At 43.3% G+C, this 21,652-nt stretch overlaps 1 protein-coding gene across 2 annotated transcripts in view; it reads right to left on the reverse strand.

Annotated features, from left to right (window-relative positions):
* The window catches only part of ssbp4 (single stranded DNA binding protein 4), a 107,437-nt gene that overhangs the window by 57,163 nt on the left and 28,622 nt on the right, over window positions 1-21,652 (reverse strand). For both annotated transcript variants that reach the window (XM_008277509.1, XM_008277511.1), the window contains exon 4: window positions 18,018-18,102. In XM_008277509.1, coding sequence (XP_008275731.1) covers window positions 18,018-18,102 — 85 coding nt within the window. The remainder of the gene's footprint in view (window positions 1-18,017; window positions 18,103-21,652) is intronic.

The following is a 21,652-nucleotide window of genomic DNA, read 5'->3' on the forward strand; positions in this document are numbered from 1 at the left end:
CAGCCATCAGATGTTCCTCCAGAGTCTAAAGTTGCTATTTAACTTAAACCAAACCTGATCTATCACTGATCTGCTGGCCTGATATCTCTGATAGCCTCCATCACAGTGCCCCTTTAGTAGCTAAAGTCCCAAAACGGCAGTAAGTTCTCATGTTGGCGCAACAAGGTCCTACAGCTGATCTAAAAAAAACATTTTCTCACATGCGTGTCCTTCATCTCCTGCCTTATCGGTTCATTTCTTTATACTTAGCTATTATCTGCAGTGAACAGATTAATCGTCAATCTTTACCATCCCCAGTTGTAACTATTCAAAAATATTTCCTCAGCAAAGAAAAAGCTGTCGAACAAAACGACCAAAACTTCAAAGTCCACACACACACACACATGTGGACACACACAGAGAGTCGTGTCCTACAAGAAGTGATTTATGAATTCAGGAAGGGGCTCTTGGGAAGAGGAAGTCCAGTCTGGGTCAGACTTCATCCACACATCCATCCATGGGCACCATCTGCATGCACTCACAGATCCCTGAAGTCAACCCCCCTCGCGCGCACACACAGGAACACGGTCCGGTACTCATTTCAACATGCGATACTGCCCCTCTCACGCTGTTTACTATATGATGTCTTTCCTCTGCTGTCAGAACGGCGGCAGAGTGAGTGAGGGGAGGCGGAGGGGGGGGGACGGCACAGAGTCAAGGTGAGGCGGAGCGAGTCGGGCACGGTGGCACAGCGTGCTCGCTTCAGTTTTAGGCTCAGTGTGCCATTGTGGGCCAGCATGGGGCTGTTTTTGACAGCAGCCATTACAACAAATAATTGAACAGCAAATGAAGACAAATGATATGATTGCAGTGCGCGTCCCAGCAGTCAATCCACTATCTAGGTGGTTCCCATTCAAAGCCATTGATCAGCTTTACAACCTAAGTAGCTGGCCAGGAAACTAAATGGTGGCGATCAATGCTACTTAACAGATTATTGACTGCTGACTGGTTGCCTGAGATCAAAATAGAGAGAGGGGGATGAAGAAATAAGCAAATAGAGGAATGGAATGAAAACACATGAAATTGGAATCGGTTCCTTTGCTTCAGTGATGATAAATGGGAAAGAAAAACACTGAGACAGCAGAGAGCGAGGGAGAAGGAGAGAGGTCGCTTTTTTTTTTTTTACTGTGCGTGGCTGAATGTGCATGATCATGTGCATTTAATGAAGAAAGCAAGTAAGAAAAGCAGAAAAATATAAGAAAAGAAGCCAGACTGAAAGACAGAAAGCTCCGTCGGCACACAGTCAGTTTCATCCAAAGATTCCTACTTGCTCTAAAGGTTGTTTGAAGCCTCATTTTTTTTCTGGCTAGAGGTGGTCTGTGTTCATGCCTCTGCCACACATTGGTGTTGCCTTCAGAAAAAAAAAAAAAAGAGTAAAAAATCAGCTCCAAACGGAAGAATCTCACCAAAATCAGCCGGTACTTTCTGCTCGTCTTTGTTCAGCTGATCCTTGATGGAGCTTTCAAGTGGCACATAAGCTGGCACATAACAACAGCCGCTCGCACCGCAATTACATCCTTTTGACTGCGCGCTCCTTCACGTGCGTCTCCACTGTCTCTGTTTACAATGCATAAACCAGACCTGAGCCAGCCGCCGGCTCGTCAGGCCTTCACTTTTGGGGGAGACGAGCTTTGTGTCTGTTCGGCTCTTCACCTGAGTGTTGTCTGAAATTCTTAGTTAATGAAAACGAGAATCAAGAACAAAGCGAAGGAGGTTAAGACTTCTGAACGAATGACTTGAATCGAAGCAGATGCAGTGGAATGAGTAGAGGAAACCTGCACTGACATTACTGTGTGTGTGTGTGTGTGTGTGTGTGTGTGTGTGTGAGGATGGGGTAGAGACCTCCAACAGTCCCAAACCACTGTAGTGTTTAATACACACTGTAGTGTGTTACCATGGTGACTGGGCCCAGCTCTGGGGCCTGACTCATGTTTGTGTGTTCACGTTCATGTGTGTTGGTTGCACTTGAGAATATGTGAGAACCTCAGACTCAGTTCGGCTTAATTTGCGATTGCTGTCCAACTTATTATCTCTTTCCTAAAATTCACTTTGAGACAAAAAACCCTGTTCGTGCTTTGAAACAGAAAAAAAAAAAAAAAAAAAGTGGCCAAGCTTCAGTGAATCTCTGTGTGCATGTGTGAGTGTAAACGCAGACTTAAATATGGCTATAGCAGTGGATATAGTGGCTGTGAGTGTGTGTGTGTGTGCCTTCTTGCTTGCATTTCTGTGTGTGTGTGTGTGTGTGTCTTTGTGTGTACACACTCCCCTTGCCTTTTCTCAGTTCAGCAGAACCTCATTAATTCAGCAGGAATGGAAATCATTTCTGCATGGAGTGCACAGGAGACAGAAAGAGATGGAGAGGAAGACGCATGGAAGGGTGGGTGGTGTGGGGGGTGGGCCACAATGAATACTCAAATTTCTTCATTTTTCTTTACTGAAAATCACTCCGCTTTAAAAAAAAACTATTTCCACATAAATAGCACAGTTAATTTACAGCGTTAGTCTCAAAGAGAGACCTACACATATCTAATCAAAATTATGTTACAGTGTGATTTAGTCATTTGGTTGGCAACTCCTGGGAAATATCACATATGTTTAATCTCAGCCTTGATTTACTTAGATTTTAATCTCCTAAGATTTATACAGTATGTCCTTAAAACAAACAAACAGGCTGGACAAACAACCAAATATAGCAAATGTCCAGATGGATACATTAATAAAAAGGTAATCTTCCTTATGTAGCAGCAGATCAGAGCAGAGCCTCCTCCATCCCTCCCTCTCTCCCCTCCTCCTGCCATCTCTCCATCCTGCAGCCCGCCACCAGACAATATGGAGCAGACAGTAATCTGGCCATGCACTGAAGAGATTACAGCATCCAACAGAACAGTTCAGCACAGAAGAGAGCAGCTCAGTTCAGCACAGCACACAGCAGAACTGCTTTTCCTCGCAGAGAGAAAGAAACTCGTCCAAACCATGTCAACACAACGCGGGAATCTATAGTGTATCCGAGCAAACTGAACTGACCCAACTGTTCAGAAGAAACCTCTCTCTTGGCTCTCGCGCACTCGCAGAGCGATGGCTGGTCGCACACACTTCTTCAGTGAAAGCTGACCTTTTCAGGGGGCAACAGAGTGCAGTGCAGTGCAGTGTAGTGGATCTCTATTCCAAATGTCACTTTTTACAGTAAAGATCTGATGTCGTTAAAACAGAGCAGACAGAGCAGACAGGGTACAGAAGAGGAAAAGCACATGTACTGTATGCAAGCGTGTGCACGCACACTCTGCAACTTCAGGTTATTTTTCTTATTTTTCTCTTGCTTGCATCCATGATCACACACCAAAGCTTAAATAAGTCCAAACATTATAATGAAACAGATGTGCTGCCCTATTTATCCACTGAACTTAATCATGAGAGATATAAATAACTGATCTGAAGGCTTACATCCAGACAGCACAGTCGAGGTTGGAAGTTCACCCGTTGCAGTTGTTACTAAGTACATGATGTGGATTTTTGGATTTTCCGGCCCTCTCAGAAGAATTAACCCTTAACAGCAGCAGAGGCAGCCTCCGCTGACCTTAAGGCTGGCTAATAGCTGCAATGCAGCTCGCTCTGGAGAACAGCATCAAATATAATCGTAGCTGCACACATGACAACACACAAAAAAAATCACTAGATACACTTGTAAAAATGTTTTTTGTTGGCGTTATTGTCTTTATTGAGCAAACCAGTAGTAACTGTGGCCAACAGAGTAGGATCAACACCAGTATGCACAGAGACAGAACAGAGAAGCTGAACAGGGATTGATTTTACACAACTAACAATCCCCATTATTAATTCTATATAAAATACTGACTGTCCATGTGTAGGAAATTAATATGTACAGTGTAAATGGTAAACAAGACGGATGTCCCAAGCTGGATCCCAAGATGGGAAGTGACAGGTAAAGGCACATAGCTCTGCTCCATACTTTGTTTGGATCTGTTTTAAGACAGTAAGGTAGAGAAAAGTTGCAAAAACATCTGTCAGATGTTCCTCTGGGAGGTCAAGTTTACTTAAACTAAACTTAATTTATCACTCTTTGCTGGCTTCAGGTCAGCAAGCCTCATGGAAGTTTCTGTGACCGTGCTCCTTGGATACTAAATATTAAATCACTCAGGAGCCAGAAATACTTTTTCAGGACATCCCTAGTAAATAATGCTTTAAAGTTTAGCTGGATTCATTCACACACAAGCAAACAGGTCAGAGGTCAGGGAGAAACTTGGTTTTAAGCATCTTGCTCAAGGACACATCAACCCAGGTAATAAACCGCCAACCTTACAACCGTGATTTAAATACACAAAGACAGCAACAGTAGAGTTTTCGACAACTAGCAACCAACTCCCTGCTTCATCCTTACACCATCACTCACATGCCCGATGTGTGTGAAAGGTCATTTTACAAACATTTGCAGGTGGCCTAACGTGCACAAAGAATATTTCTAAAACATGCCTCTGAAGAGACTCATTTCCTTTTTAAAACTCTGCTTTAACATTAAAATATATTAGTATGGATGTGGCCTAAGGCTGTATGACTTTTAAGGCATTTGCATTAAAAGTGTTTTGACTGCCCACTGGCTGTGTAGGTGTGTAGAGGACTAGGTTATAAAGACACACAATCTTCAACTTCATCTTTACATAATCATTTTTCAGCTATACCAAAAAAAATTAAAAACCACAACAAGTCACATCACATTTCCCTATATCACAAATCCAAAAAAAAAATTGCCCGAGGTAGCTTTACAAACTCTGCATTTACAGCCACACTGAGAACTCTTCAGTATGTCTGTGAAAAGCTGCCAGAGTTGTGCTAAAAAGTGGATCAGCAGCGACATTGTTGAGCAAATGAATGAGGAAGAAGGAATACTCAAACTCTGAAGGGCTGTTTATTTGTTTTTTTCAGTTATGATTGCGTTTTAAGGTCAGGAAAATTTGAAGATTTACTAAGACAACAACATTCTGAAACTAAATCTCTTCAAAAAAAATCCAACAAATATTAAGTCATTACATGCATAACTCTTAAAATCTGTTCAATTTGAGCTCAATGTAGGAGTGCAAACTTAAAATACGACAATAGTGTTGCAAGCGAAATGTTATTTCAACGGCTGAAGATGTTTGTGAAAGTAGCTTTCTTCTTTGTTGAGTAAAGAAGAGGAAAAAAAATGAAAAAGAAAAAAAAGTTTGAGGGTTGATAATGGAGGAAGCGAGGACCAGCAGAGGGAGAGCAGGAGTTCTGAACTCAAATGAAAAGCAGACGACCGAGACAGCGTTATAAGACAAGACGAGTCCTCATAAAAGTGAACAGAACCAGAACATAAAAACATGTTGACGTGAAACTCTGTCATATAAACAGGGAGGGAGAGAAAGAAATAGCATCCAAATGTGCAGTTTATCTGCCTTTAAACATATCGTGTTCGGTGTTTTTCAGTCCTAATGCAATTTATTGCCCCCAAAGTGATTATAAATATAACAGTATATTCTCTTGTGAAAGTAAGAAAAAAAGGAGGAACATAAGTTTGCTAGGAAAGCGTAGCTGAAAAAGATCTTCGACGGCGGGCTTTTAGGGTGACTGTTGCAGAGGTTTGTGAATAAACGAGCAGAAACTTAGACTCTCGATTACATGTTGTGTGCACTTAAGAGTCCATGTAACAGACACTGAAATGTCTAAAACCACACAGCAAACACACACACGCACTAAAATCAACACGTGGATGATTTAGAATTCTATTGTTTGATGCTTTTTTATGTTATGCATGCTATGAGGCCAGCTTTGGGTTGCTAAACACCATAGAGCGACAAGTTTTTGCTTTACCTTCATATCGCCAACTCTTCCCAATTGAAAATGACCTGCAGCCGATTGCCTGAACACACCATTACAGTGTCTGCATTCTGTTTTAACTAACACAAAAAACATAAACGACCCAAAACATCATGCCTAATATGTGTTCTGCATGCCACCAAAACAGTTTTAATTGGTCATGCATGGACGCTGCAAGATCTCTAAAGGTGTTGTATCTGACACCAAGATATTATCAGCAGATCCTTGAAGGAATTCAACTTTACATGTTGACTTACAGCGTTTGAGCAAAGCTGAAGGTGAGCTGGTGTTCTCGAGCTGTTTCTGCTTTATCCATAAAGCCCCAGTTTACAACATATGCCATCTCAAGGCACTTCACATCTAAGACCTTAAAAAATTATACAGAGAAACCCAACAGATACGAATGATGCCCTTTAAGCAGCTCTTGAAGCTGAACCAGGTTCGGGGAGGGCAGCCATTCACCTCAACCAGTTAGGTTAGGGTCGGAAAGATCCATACATTCAGGTCAACAGTGTAGTGTTACATCTAAGCCATTTTAAGGCAAGAAGAGGTAACTTTCATGGAAATAAACCTCTCAATATGTAACCTTAACACACAGAGATGCGTTTCAGGGGTTAAATCAATGACCAAAGAGGAAGCTGCAAGGTAGGGACCACCACAGATCAACTAACTCCAACAGATCTCCCAACGCCACGTCACAGATTTATCGTTTGTCCCCTCCTGCACCACTATTGGTTGGTTCTCCCCACTACTCACTGGGAGAACCCTACAAGCCTGGCCATTTAGCAGATGTTCTAAACCAGTCATTGGGCCAGAGGCAGGTCTCTACACCTGCCCAAGTGTTTGTTTGCCATCTAATATAACCCCCAACCTCGACACGCACTGCTGTTACAAGATAGTCACGGTTATTCGCTTCATCTGTGAGTTTTCATAATGTTTGTGCTCATCATGTATGTAACACCACCATCCAATACACATACAAAGACGTACACTGGATTAGCTAACACCTATGCACATCTCCGCAGACAGCTTCACAGACTCGCAGAAGTAGGCTTTCAAGTATTAAGGTGTTAAAGCTGCTGAGCAAAAGAGTAGCTATGAAAGTGCGGAGATGGTGAAAATGGGGAAGTCGAACTATAGCACTAAGTGAGGAAACTAAAGGTGTAATGCTTGAGAAAAGGAAGGAAGGAAGGAAGATGAGGAGACGATGAAGGTGTTGGAGCACTGAAAGGCACCAGAAAAGGAAGGTGCTGTTGAATTTAGTTGAAGGGTAAAAGGTATACGGAGGGAGAGGGAGGAACAGATGAAGGTGTAGTAATAAAAGGGGGAGGGCTGAAGTTATAATGGTGGAGAGAGAGGAGAGCTGAAGGAGCCAGGTGTGGCAGCAGCCACAGAGGTAATCAGTGGGCCAATAGGGAGTCATTCCACTCAGAGCGAACGGGCTGCCGAAGTACCTGGAATAAAAATAATCATTACACTGCATTAAAGTCACTGTCTGTAAATATACCCTGGGCAGCAGTAAAGCACCCTCGCTGTGGCCCCCACGATCAGGACACCTTAACGCACGCACACGCCAATATCTAAATACACGCTCATGCAAATAAGATAAATGCAAATATTTCCTGAGGATGTGAGTGCATCTCTCTGCACAAATGGTGTGAAAATCAGCGACTCCCCTGCTGATTCTGTGCATTCATCCCGTCATTACAAAGGCAAGCTTTTAACAGAAACAAACTGTTCTCCAAATATAACCCAACCAGCTCAAAGCACATTCATTATCCCCCCCTCTATAACTTATAAGTGTTATTTTAGCAACAGAAACCCCAACAGAGGCTTGAATTGGATCTCTCTCACACATTTATTCCGCCTCTCAGTATTGCTGCCTTTGGAAAATGGGGATTAAGTCTGCATTTAGGAGAATTTAAATTGCAAATAAGGCTTTGTAATTGTTTTAGTCTTTAATCCTTGCAGGGAGGGCCTCACTGTAATGCAAAGTTGAGACGGGCGAACATCTCCGGCATTCATCTGAGGAAGGTCTGTGTTTGGGTCGCCACTCGGGTTCAATGAGACTTAATAAGAAGGGTGTCCAATCAGAATCACACACACACACACACACACGTACGTACACAACATGCAACACAAGCAAACACACCCGTGCACACACACACACTCTGCTCTAACCTATGGGCTTAGGGCGGCCGGTTTATTTTGGTTGTGGGTTTGGGTGCCCAGCTGGTACTTGAGACTGGTGGACTGGCAGAGCAGCAGCAGACAGCAGACACACACTCACAGACACACACAGACTCACACAGTGTGCCAGGGACACACTGTGCCAGGCTGCAACGTCTGCCAGCTACAAGCCTGCCCACTGCTACAAAGAGAGGCAAGAGGCAGAGGAGAAAGGCCAGGACACAGTGTGTATATGTGTGTGTGTGTGTGTGTGTGTGTGTGTGTGTGTGTGTGTGTGTGTGTGTGTGAGAGACAGAGAGAAAGAATGTGAGTGGACAAAGATATGAAAAAGAAAAAAAGAACGAGTGACTTTTAGAAAAAGGAAGGTTACAGCGCTGAAAAGGATGAAACTCAAACTCCCCCTCCAAGTATCACACAGAAGAGAAAAAAAACTGACTTGAGGGAAAAAGTGAAGCAAAACTTTCTTACTTCCTCGTGAAGATGGCCACAACCATCATTAATTATGCATATTTATTAATTTCTCAACGCAATTTAAATCGGCTGCTCGGCATTTGCATTTTCAAACAAGCCGGTGGCCCCTGAGTCTGCCGGAGAGACTTGTGTTGCTGTAACACAAAGAGCAGATGTCGGGGGGGGAAATGAGGGTAAGAACACCACGACACGGATGTTGGTCAGTGAGTTATGAAAAAGTTACACTGGTTGTAAAATCAGTCAAATTTTCGGAAGGGGTTGATGCAACAGCCAAAAGCACCGACAAGACAAACTGTGGCGGCGGCAGCGAAGGTAAGAACACCTTCTGTATGAGCCTTGGACTGGATTTAGTGAATAATGAACTGTACCAACACCAAAAAGGTTTGTATTTTTGATAATATTAAAGTGTTTCATGAGTGATTTCTTGATCTCATGAGTGTATGCGGTAACCCAGTTGATTCCTTTTAGTTAATTACGGTCATTTAGAATCTGTTTTTGGATCCCAGTGAGTCTTGTGAGAATAAACCAGACCCAACATCAGCCTCTCTGAGACTTCTGGTTTTGCCACCTAAAGTTCGCTTTACACAACATTTGGTTTGTACCGCAGCAGTACACTGTGACTAAGCTTTGAAACCTACAAATACCCCACAGAACAAACTGTCCTGCTGCTAGAAGGACACGTCCCTCCGACCACAGTCCAGATTAACGACGGTCTGATTTGATAAAAAAATGTTGAAGCTTAACTGAGTTGCGCTTTCATGTTGTTCTACATTCAAAGCAATGACCACACGTTTTTTTTAAAAACTTTCTTTGCCATCTCAAGGCTAAAGAGAAACTACTTCAAACTTTGTTATTTATTCTCCTGAAAGGAGGCGACAGCTGAACATCAGTCAAACATTAGACAGTAAAGCAGAGCGCTCTTTAACGCTCTGATCCCTAAAACCCATTAGTGGGTTTGAAAGGCAGGTGAGGACTTTTTTTATTTTAAATCGTCAATATCACAAAATTTACTAGAAAACTGAAAAATTTGCTAGATTTTTAGCTTTAAAATGATTTTTCAGCATAACATCTGTGACATTCACTGAGAAAATTAACCAAATCTAAGCTTAAAATTATGATAAATAACGATGTTTTGCAAGGGCCATTTAAAATTGTGCCAAACTTTCACTATTTATACAAAAAAGGATTCTGTAAAAAACTAAAAAGTCTGTGCTCCATGGTGCAGCGATGAAGCCAGTCATGTGACAAAAGTTCTGGCATTGTTCAGCTGAACTTTTTACAGCTTTTGTAAAATAAATACTTGAGGAATTCAATTCTCATTCTAATATGACGTTTGTCACTATAACTGTGTAACACTACATAAAAGACATTCCTGAGTTCTGTCTACTTCTAGTCATGGTTGTTCTGTTTCCACAGAGGTGCAGGATTTTATGTTGACAAGTGAAAAATGAGCCTACAGTGAATAAAAATGTGACAGGAGCAAAAAAAACACCCAGAACCAGCTCAGTGTTCAGAGGATAACTTATTTTCCATATTTGTGGATTTCATTCTTTCACACAACATGCAGCACGTGTTTAATTACATCATCTACAAGCAGTTCTGTTAAAAAAATCAAATGAGAAATACTGTTAGTTTCATTTAATCCATAATATTTTGGACTTAAACTCACCCTCAAACCCTTCCACACAATGTCCCAGTTCTTTCTATCCTCCACTTGCACAGCTTGCCAAACACTAAATTCCTCAGCGGACGCTTAACGCGTACTCATGGACGAGTACAACAGCAAGCAATCAAGCTTGACTTCAAAATCTAACTTTTTTCTCATATTATGTCCACTACAGCAGCTCCGGGGTGAGCTGATTTAATTTAGAGGCTTGGCGTAAGAGAAGAAAATGGCTTCTCAACTCCCAGAGTTAACCAACAGGAGTGTATGTTTAAAGATAGGTTTCATTCCCTGGGATCTGCCTGACAATCCTCGTAACCACCGTCACTGTTTTAGACCTAATGAGGAGCGGCAGTAATGGAGTGCTCCAAGCTTTTCTCTGTGAAGAGGGAACAGGGAGCTCCGCAGCTGCACAAGTCGACTGGAGACGAGGAAAGTCGCTCCGCTTGGAAGAAATTTACTTCGCAAAACAGCTAAGCGGCGAAATTCCTCATAAATCCGCGGCTACCGCACGTCGTCATAACCTTACGCCAGGTTGTTCTGCCCTCGCCGCTCGCCGCGACTTGGTACACAAAGTTAAAGAAACACAAAGTCAGCACAGGTTGCCGGAGGAAAGTTCAAACTAAGCAGAAGCAAAGACAGCAGAGGCATCATAATTGCGGTAATTTATGCCATTTTGTGCAGGACAGTGTGTTTTTACACAATGGATAAATGGATAAGTGGATGTGGTTTGGGAGTCGCCAGTGTCAGGGAACTTCAAAAGATGGTGAGCGGGTGTGTGTGTTGTGTGTCTGAACACAGTCTGGGGATGCAGGCTTTGGCAAGAGAAGCATCACAGACACCTCCGACATGGAAGGTCGCCCTCAAACTCCGAACTCCCCCCTTCTCCCCCCCTACCAACAAATTGCTCACTTCAATTCTCCACAGTGTACCGGTTACAGTCGAGGCAAACAAGTGATGAATGTTTCCTCTTTTTTAATTATTGAACCATAATTTATTTTCTGAAAACTCAACCAGAATTGGCAGCATTCACCCCGGTTTCATTGGGAGAGATAAACAAATGCCCCCGAGGAGTTGTTTTTTTTTTTCTCCCCCCACTATTTCCCAGAATGTAGTATTCATTTAAAGCATTCGTTTAAATTTTATGGATGATGATGTTGCAACTAAGAGGGTATTCATGGGTAACTGGGTTAGGGAAATTAAATGGGACTGGGGTTGGGAAATCTGCATGCGAGGAGGGAAAGTAAACGCTGCGGGGCTTGGCTTCTACAATAACTTTGCTCAGTCGGATTGATGGCATTTACGCTGCTCCGGCTAGCAGGATGCAATGCATAGCTAGTACCCAAACTCAGATAAACTACAGCAAAATGCAGACTTCAAACAGAGTCCCCCGGCGCCTTCAGACACCTCTTTCTTCCCCTGCACTGCCGATGCATCTCCCTCCCTTCTTCCTCCCAACTCCCTCTTGCCTTCCACCTCTCCTTCTCTTCCGTCACACGTCTCCGTCCCCGGATTGTTGTCTCCATCTGTCCGTCTCCCTGTCTGTCCCTGTCAAACACGAGATCCAAGAGCTGCTGCTTACAGAGAGTCGAGATCAAATGCGGAACCACAGCTCGCTTTAAGCTTGCCCAGAATGAACCTGGAAGGAAGGGAATCATAAACAATATTTGATCTTCTGTTTCTGTCACTTACAGACCTCCAGCCGAACACACACACAGCTTGAGGGCAGCACTTTCAGGCTTTGTTGCCTCTCTCAGATAGGGAGAAGGTATACACAGACAGAGGAGCCGACTGGCCTTTTTCATTTAGACTGTAACAACGGTAAACAAACGGCACACAAAGACAGCGTCCTCTCGCTCGACGCCCGTCTGCCTGCAGCCTGCACTCCACGCACTGTTTGATATTAAAAGACGACACAGGCGTGAACGGAGGAGGTGGCGGCGGCGGCGGCGGCGGCGACGGAGAGGTAGAAAAGACAGATAGAGAACGGACAGGAATGGAGACATAATGTTGTGGCATGCTGCTTGTGTGTGTGCAGGCTATATTTAAACTGGAAACAGCCAGGAGAATCTGTATGAAGAAGATATCGCCGTGCCAACGCAGACTCCATTCCTCCGCTCTTTTTTTTTTCCCTTTGCTCCCCTCCTCTCCCTCATCCCTCCATCCATACCTACTCTGCCTATATTATGGATGTTATTATTATTCCTGCATGTCGTCATGTCGCCCCCGCTTCTCTCCTTCCCCCGAGCAAGGAAGCGGGCACCGCTGGCACCCAGCCAGATTACCCAATCAATCTCCTCTGAGAGGGAGGGAGGGAGGGAGGGAGGGTGAGGGAGAGGGAGAAGGAGAGAGGGGGAGGAATAAGAAAGAGAGCGTGGAAACAGAGAGGAAAGGAAAGAAAGAGCAGCGGGAGGGGGGTTGGAGGACGGCGAAGGAAAAGGGGGGAGTCGGCGGTGAAAAAGACCTGAGAGGAATTGAAGCAGGAAAAACGGTGCAGGATGAGTAAATTTTGTCTTTGGGAGAACAGAAAAAAAAAAAAAGGGACAAAGACCGCTTTGACAAGGAAAAAGGGGAGGTTTAAGCGGACGTGTGGCGTTAAAATAAGGCACCTGGTGAGGCAAACGTAGTGATGGAAAACACACACGCACACACAAAAAATCACACACTGCGTCCAGACAAAGGCTCGGCCATCAACGGTTGTTTACAGAGTGCAGCTCCTCCCCTCGTGCCACCTGTTACTGTGGTCGAGCCTAATAAATGTTTAACCCTCTCGAAGAATCCCCGGGCAACAGCCAACAGAGCATCTCCATCCGTCCACGGTCTGACTGCACGCCGGGAACGCACCAGATTAGGGCTGCTGCTGCTGCACTTATTCTCCTTATCTTTTTATTTGGATTAATCGATTTAGAGCTATAGTTGCTTAATCAATTGTTCATCTGACAGAAGCATTTTGATAATCCATTAATCTTTTGCGTCATTTCTCAGGCAAAAACGACAAATGTTGGATTATTTCGGCATCTAAAATGCGATGATGTAATGTTGAATGATATTAAAGTGAATTTTAGAGTCTTGATCAGACGTTTGTAGACGTCAACTTATTTGAAAAACAATGGCTGGTGCATTTTTTAGACATTAATCAAGAACGTAATCTGCAAACTAATTGGAAATAATAGGTACATCTTTTTTACCATTTACTCAGAAGAATACAAGGTCCATTTGAATGCTCAAGTAGCTTGTTTTGAGTCATTTCCCAAACAAAAACGACAGATGTTGGATTATTTCAGCATCAAAAATGCAATAATTTCCTGTTTTTTTGTTACATTATACGTCTTTAACAATATTAAAGTGAATGTTAGAGTCTTGATCAGACAAAACAAGACATTTCCAGACACCAACTTGTTGTCTGAATAACAACGGCAGCATATTTCACTATTTTCTGACATTTTTCAGATATTAATCAAGAATGTAACCTGCAGACTAATTAAAAATATTAACGTTTTGGACCTAAAGCTGTTTCTCATTTAACCAAAAAACTCAATGTTAGCGCTCAAACAGCTTGATTTGAGCTATTTGCTAAGCAAAGACGACAGATGTTGGATTATTTCAGCGTCTAAAATTGTCACATTATACGCCTTAAATAATATTAAAATGAATTTTGGAATCTTGATCAGAAAAAAACTTTTTAAAAAACAACGGCAGACATGTTTCACTTCTTTCCGACATTTTTAGACAACAATCAAGAATGTAATCTTCCAATTAATTGATAACAGTAGTTTTAGTCAATCAAATAGCTTGTTTTGTCCAAAAAAAACAAAATATATCGAAGTTGCGATGGCATAAAAAGAGGAAAATAAAGATCCTCAAGTCGGAGATGCTGAAATCAGTGCTTCATACGTGATGATTTCAAATTTCTCGTGAATTTTCTGTCGCTTAATCAACCAATTGTTTATCGTGCATCCATATTGGTTTTCTTAATGTTTCCTATTTTTGGATTAAGGTGCTCTAAAGAAGAAAAAACAGCCACATCCACATATTTGAGTCCTTCATCTCGACCATTATCATGACACTTTTCATCAGTAAGCCAGGAGCTGAGTGGAGTCAGTGAAGCACTGCGATGTGAATGACGCACTTGTGGCACTAAATCTGTGACACTCCGCAGGCAGTGAACCCGGATTGGCACGAATCGCAGATGTTTGGGGTTGCGACCTCTGGCTGGGGCGAAGCAAAATGTCTGCAACAACAAGGCCGAGTGTATCGTTTCCCTGAAAGACTGTTTGTCTGTGATTGCAAGAGCGTGCATGTGTGTCAGAGACGGAGAAAACAGAGACTCATTCTTCTCGTGCCGGGTTTAAACGTGAACAACAATGCTCGGTGTGTGCGTGCCTGCCCGCCCGTCAATATGTATGCTTTCTTCATCACAAAGCTCGTGTGCTTTAATCATTCATATTGAGTTACTAAAGACGTGCCATGTTCTTATAATCAAACGCGTTTCCTCAACAAAGTGCTCTTTTGAGGAACATCCAAATTCCAGCAGAAAAGAGGACCATAAGATGTGCGGATCTCTTTTAGGGAATAAACATGATTAAAAGGCAACGTGAAGAGGAAGGACAGAAACACAACTCCAACAATTAAGACGACAAGAGAGAACACTTAAATTGCTTTACAGAGGTACAAGACTTCAGGCTGTTCCAGCTCTTTATGATACAGTATCATCTCGCTTACTTTGAGCGTGTGTGTTCATTTGCATAAGAGTGTGGGTGTGTGATATGCACACAAGCGTGGCTGCATGTGGGAGTGTTTATGTGCGAGCTCGAGTGTCTATGATAGCAGATTCGCCATTCAAGGGTGAAGCCAACCAGCTATCCAGCTAGTCAGAGGCCTCCAGTTCTGGGAGTGCGGCCAGGGCTCCAATCCCACCACATTCCCCTGGATTAGCTGTCAACCAGTCCCCAGATCTGAGGATTAGCACATTATATTCCATTATCTTTCCCAAACTGGAGAGTCCACAAAGTCTACATCATTGCTCTCAGTGGGGGCCAGTAGGACAGGGCTGAGTAAGAGGTGCCTTCAAACCGGGCCAAATTGAGCCAAACTGAGCCGAGCCAAAACCAAATCTGTAACTAAGACTGTACTCCGGCTCAATGTTGCCTAGCAACCAAATTAGTTCGAGGAAACAAATAGGCAAACCGCATTTCTAAATATCAATTTTACATCACGGCGCTGATATTTTCTCACCGTTATCCGCAACAAAGTGACACGATGGCTGCCGGAGACGAGCGTCAATGATATATTTTTAAAAAAAAACACAAATAAAAACAAACCCTGGTTTTATCTCGCACACATTCCTCTTTCACTATTCCCGCTGAGCGACACACAGAGCGGAGTGTGTGCGACTCCTGGGAGCCGTGTTGTTTTTCACTCTGTGATCCGGGCGGACTCGGGGGAATGAGGGAGCCATTATCAGCAAGGGGCCGTGATAGAGACTTGATCAGGCCGTCGGTCTGCGGGGACCGAGGAGCCAGAGTTAATCAGAGACAGACAGACCCCTCACCACCCTGGGGATTCACACGCTTCGACCCCGACGCTCTCCCTCCCCGTCGCACAAAGACACATGCACGGCAACAGTCACAAAAGCACATGTGCTCGCTCGCTCGCACCTTCTCCTGCATTTGGCTGTTGTCAGAGCCTCCGCCACACCCTCTGTGCACGCACTCCGCTGTCACGCTTCACTGTCGACCACTGCTTTGGATTAAACCGGAAAGTCCACATCCATCACCAACAATGGACCCAAGCAAACAACGTGGAATTCATCGCATCCCTTTATTATAAAGTAAGATCAGTAAAACGCAGCAGCCCCATGGGTCAGTCATTACCAACTCCTGCTGTGAAGCTAAACACCATTTAGAGACACAGCTTTATTCACGCCTAGCGGAGATCCCAAATTTACAAAGACAGCAATGTATGAGCCCAAATTCAACAAAAAAACATGCACATACAGTAACGCCAGTGACACCAAAACCCATCATTTAAAGATTATTTTCCAACTTCAGCGCTCCACCAGGGGAAACTGCACTTTAGGAAGTCATAACCTCATAAATCAGCCCCCTCAGTGCAACAGACACGACCTTCTGAACTTGAGCCAGGTCAAACAACGCCGTCTCAACGTTTGAAATGCAACAAAATCGTACATTTCTCCGTAAAAACAACCTCTTCTGCCTCTTTTGCGTCGACAGTTTCAGTCCCAGAACCGCGGCTTGACCCCACTTCTCGTCCGTTTGGTCAAACAACAGTGACTGCGACTGATTTACGAAGCCAAAGACTGAAACGAAACGCGTCTCATACGGCGGCAGAATTTGAAGCTTGAAGTTCAGCCGTTTATTGACCAGGGCTGTCAAACCGGAGCCGTTAAAGAGCTGACATGCAGGTATCCAGCTGGCCTACCTCTGGAGAAAGGTGTAGGAAATTATATGGCATTTAGATTAATTAGACACAGTTGTCAGATTTAATTAACTACTAGGTTTAATTAACCATGTAATTAATCTTATGGTGGTCCAACACATGCGCACACACACACACACACACACACACAGAGGCAGGCGTGGAGACACACACATCAACTAGTGCCCACACAGACATGCACAGTACACGCACAACAAATGTAATCTGTTCAGCTGACAAGCGCTCACACTTTTTGCCGTCAAACCTCATAAGAGAGTTCGACTGAACGGGTGACTGACTACCAGCTAAAACAGCCTGAATGAAAACGCGCAAGGTAAGAATAGCACCTCTAATCCATTTCAGGTTTAACTTGTGCCCGGGCGGAACGATAATCTCGCAGCCGAAGCAGCCTGTCCGGTCAACACCCGCGCCACCGTGTAATCCGCATTCAAATATATACCAGGTACCATAATGCAAATATTTATTACAACGCGAGGACACTCCAGGTGAAGAGCAGAAATCCATTTTTAAACTCCAAGCTTTTGCAATCCCATCAGAACACTCATTTGCAGTTTGCAGCGAGATCCAGTTGCACGCGTGTTGGTGTGTGTTCGATATGTTACTGATCGACTCTTCAGAAGATGAGAGGGTCAAGGAGGCCACGGACCCTGACCTTTCATCGCCCGGTCCAGCCCCCGTAGCCGCGGCTAGCATCGCCAGGCCTCCCTCTGAATGTGTCCTCTGTGTATATGCATTGTGTGTGCGAATGTGCGTGTTAATGTGCTGGTGTGATCAGCCAGCTGCTTTACGCGATTTGACCTTTACTGAAGCCATGAGTGGACCAATAAATAGCCGGGCAGCACCCTGACCTTTCACCTTCGGGAAAACAGATTCACCAGGACCTGAGAGCGGAGAGGGGAGGGGGGGTCCGGCGTTTTTCAGGAAGCCACCAGCTGAGCTACGGCGTTAGATATCCAATCGAGACAAATTACAGTTATAGAAAGCCACGAAGACTCTCTATTAGACTTTAAAAATTCAAAGCTGGGAGTCTAAGGGCTTTCCCATAAAATATAGAAGCGGTGTTCATAGGTGCTGCATTTTTTAAAAGCAATGCTATTTCAGACGTCTGGCTCGCAGTCTGTCCCATCCAAAACAGAGGCTGCAGCAGACACGCAGACATTTAAAAAAAAAAAAAAAACGCAGACGTGTCAAAACAAGAACCGACAGCATTATCTGCAGCAGAATAGTCCCTTCTTTCTGATGCACGCTCCGACCGCGTGCGCTCACAAGCATGCGTGCGCTGGATGTGTGTATACTTGTGCCCCCTTCGTGCACCGCAGGAGGGTTGGTTAAGTTCACTCACATAGTCATGGAAAGCCTTGGCCTCGCTGGAATGTTCGCATGTCTCCCTCCGGTCCGGGGCAGCGCAGTACAGATCCCAGAATACACTGTGCACACAGGACAAGACAGCGACAGCAGTTAGACACTTTGCTCTGAGATCCAAACACATATTATGGTCTCTGTTGCAGATATAGACGAGTGTGCAGACATTGAGCGGTTAAAATGAACTGATGGAGCTGCGACGAATCAGCAGAGATATGTTTTTTCAAAGTAAAGTAAGGTGTCGGTATTGTGCGTACAACGTGTGTGAGTGTTGGTAGAATGCTGCAAATAAAACTTTACAGATATGTTGTCAGCTCATTTTGTTCAACTGACAAAGCGGGTCAAACTTTTCAAACACAGACCAAAAATCTGCCACCGTCAATGTCGTATATTATTCATGAGCTCTAATGATAGCAGTCGTCTGAACATTAGCAGCCAAAGAAGAATTTCTCCAAGAGTAAAATTAGTGATGAAGGTTTCTACTGATTCAGCGTCCTGAATGGAAGAACAGTGTGTGGGAATGTCCTCTATCACCTCAGGAAAAGAGGTGACAAACATGAAAACATAATGAAAGAAATGAGGAAAAACACACAATAATCTCAAAAGTTGTAACTAATGGTGATTGGAAGTATTGATGAATCTCGTAATTAGTCTCACAAAAGTCACCGCAATTTTTCAAAAGCGGACGTATCATATTTGCTGGAATTTAGTCACAGAGAGTAAAGAAAACTAGCAAATATCCACATTTGAGATACTTTTAAACCCCACAACCTGTCAACCAGTATGAGCGACATGTTTTCATTTAAAGAAAACCTCCAAAACTACACCATGTGTCAGAGTCAGGAACTTAAAAAACTGAAAGAAGAGCAGCATTTTCTAATAGTTCTTGAATTAATCATATGTGACATGAAGTTCCTTTGAGAAATCTAAACAAATCTGAGCTTAAAATTGTAATATTTCATTGAAATATCTTCATACGTCTCACATAGAACTTGTGACAAGCAGTCACAAGACAAACATTCTACATTTTGGCTGAACTGCAGGCTGTGTACACAGAGCAGGGAGGAGACAAGCATGGAAGCAAAATTAAAAACATGCACAGAAAAACATCAATTTCATGTGGAGTTACTAATTTTCAAGAATTGACAGCAACATAAGTGGGCACTTGGAAACATTCTGTAAATGCTGCTCCAGTTTTGTTTTGTTTTTTGATTTTCATAAAATAAATCATCAAAGAAACTCAGCTTTTTCTTTTATGAATCACAAAACAAATCCTGTAAAAAGTAAAATAAAAAATCTGTTCTCTTCAGTACAACCATGAAGCCAGCAGTAAGTCAAAAGTGAGTGACAGTCATGTGACAAACAAACAGATATTTTTCTTGAACTGCAGGCTTTGCACACACAAGGTCAATAAAAGACAAGAATGGAAACAAATTTGAAATTTTACTCGTAAAGCATCTACAGCATGGAGCTCCACTATTTTCTCCACAACTGGAAAAATGCTCGTTATAAAACAACAACTATAAATGTTATATTTTAGCATATTAACGGTGTCACGCTACACAGAAAACATTTCTGCCTTCTCTCCTCTTCTGTGCTGTTTCTACACAGAGTGCAGGACTTGAGTCCACACCGACTTAAAAATAGTGACAGAAGCTAAAACTGCACAGAAATTGCTTCGGGTTCAGAAGGTTAATTGAATTGCTGTTGATCAACTTATCAATTAGTCCGCTGAGTGTCGACAGCTCAGCACTATGGACTCATTTCAGTCAGCACTCAGGAAGTATTGAGGTTTGATACTCGGTATTAAAAAGCTGTGCAAATCAGATACGCTGCAGATTTCCCTCTGCAGCTCAGCGCCAAAGAGCTTTTACCAGGAAGGACCTCCACATGTTCCTCTCAGCCTGCCCCGCCGACCCGCGGGTTATTGACCAATCAGCTGTGATTATGTTACTTACTGCCCAATCAGCCGCACTCATATTAGTTAATTAGACCAATCCCACTCCTCCAGGGCAACAGGGGCCACCAGGTCCCACTCCAAATGGACCCTTAATTACTGCACTGAAATTAAGTACTGGCTAAGCCGGTCCACATTAAGGAGTTCACCTTCTCCCAGATATTGATTTCATGGACAGCTTATGTAAAGGAAAAAAAAAAAAAAGAAAAGAAATGCTGAACGCATGAGAGGAAATTCTTGCTGCCATGTAGAGGTGCAAATAAACTGTTACATGCATTCTTTGTGCTGATGTTAGGAGCAGCCGTGACACTTGATATGACAGACTGCGAAATGGAGCAGAAAATATTAGCTGATCACCCATAACTGTCAGAGAATTGCTCGGTAGCACCCTGTCACATGTTGGTCATTTTTCATTCTCCTGGAGGTTTGATTTTTTTTTGGTGTTATTATCTCCTGAATTATAAAACTCTGTTGATCACCGCGTTCCCTCATTGAGTTATTTGGTTATTTTCGAGGGCATCGAGGAAACACGAGCGCAGCAATAGGTGTCCTAAAAATAAAAAGAACAATAAACAATAAATTTCAACCCCGCGGCACGTGCTCGCAACCTCTCAAAGCATATGAGCTAAAATAGAAATGTGTTATTAAAGTATTTAAAGATTAAAAGACAGAGCCGGTGCCCCGAGGCGCTCGGCGAGCACTGGGGTCCTTTCTAGACAAGGAGGGCGCTGAGGAACAGGGAGGGACGAACACATGGCGCGTGTGTTCTGCTGCCCTTCTGTCACTCGACAATAAAGCCAGTGTACATTATCATATCTATCGGTTGGTGTTAAAGAGATTGCTGCTCTGTCAGAGACGAGACGCAGCGAGAAGGCGCGACCATCGCAAATCCAATCAGCTCTCAGGGAAATGAAATGGGACGCAGGTTAGAGTTTGTTACAGAAAAGACACAACCAGGTGCGGGCGCGGGGGTTGGAGTAAGGTGATCTAACATCTCCTGGCCTGTGAAGTCTGAAATATTATTGCGATTTGAACAGCTGACCCGCGTCTGTCTGAGCCATGCAGGGAAATCTCATTCCGTGTCTCTCTGCATAATCTGAAGCAGGATCGCTGTGGACGAGACTAAACGCAGAGGACTTTCATTATTGTGATATTATTTTATGGGGCTGACAAAGGATGCATTTTTCTACATAGAGTTACAAGGAGAAGCACAGAAGGTGTGCGGATCACGTGTGATGAGCAGCTCCGTTGGGAGATTTAACCAAAATGAAACTGTAATATTTCACCAAATCACCTTTTTCCCCCACGTCTCACTTAAAAAATGACAAAAAAGTAGACTGTTTCACGAACCACATTCTGTGAAATAAACACATTTCTGCATTATTCTGAACAACTGGGAAGCTGTGGGTGGCTCAGCTGTGATGAAGAGCCACAAGACAAAAATTCTAAATGTATGCTGAACTGCAGGATGTGTACAGAGAGATGTGAGGAAATAAGTACTGACATAAAGAAAAAATGTGCAAAGTAAAATATCTATGTTATGTACAGTTACTATTATAATGTAGAAGACTTTCATTATTGTTGTATTATTTTACGGGGCTGACAAAGGATGCATTTTTCTACATAAAAGGTACAATGAGAAGCAAAGAAGGTGTGTG

The sequence above is a fragment of the Stegastes partitus genome, unplaced genomic scaffold (assembly GCF_000690725.1).
Source record: "Stegastes partitus isolate 25-593 unplaced genomic scaffold, Stegastes_partitus-1.0.2 Scaffold99, whole genome shotgun sequence".
NCBI classification, from domain to species: Eukaryota; Metazoa; Chordata; class Actinopteri; family Pomacentridae; genus Stegastes; species Stegastes partitus.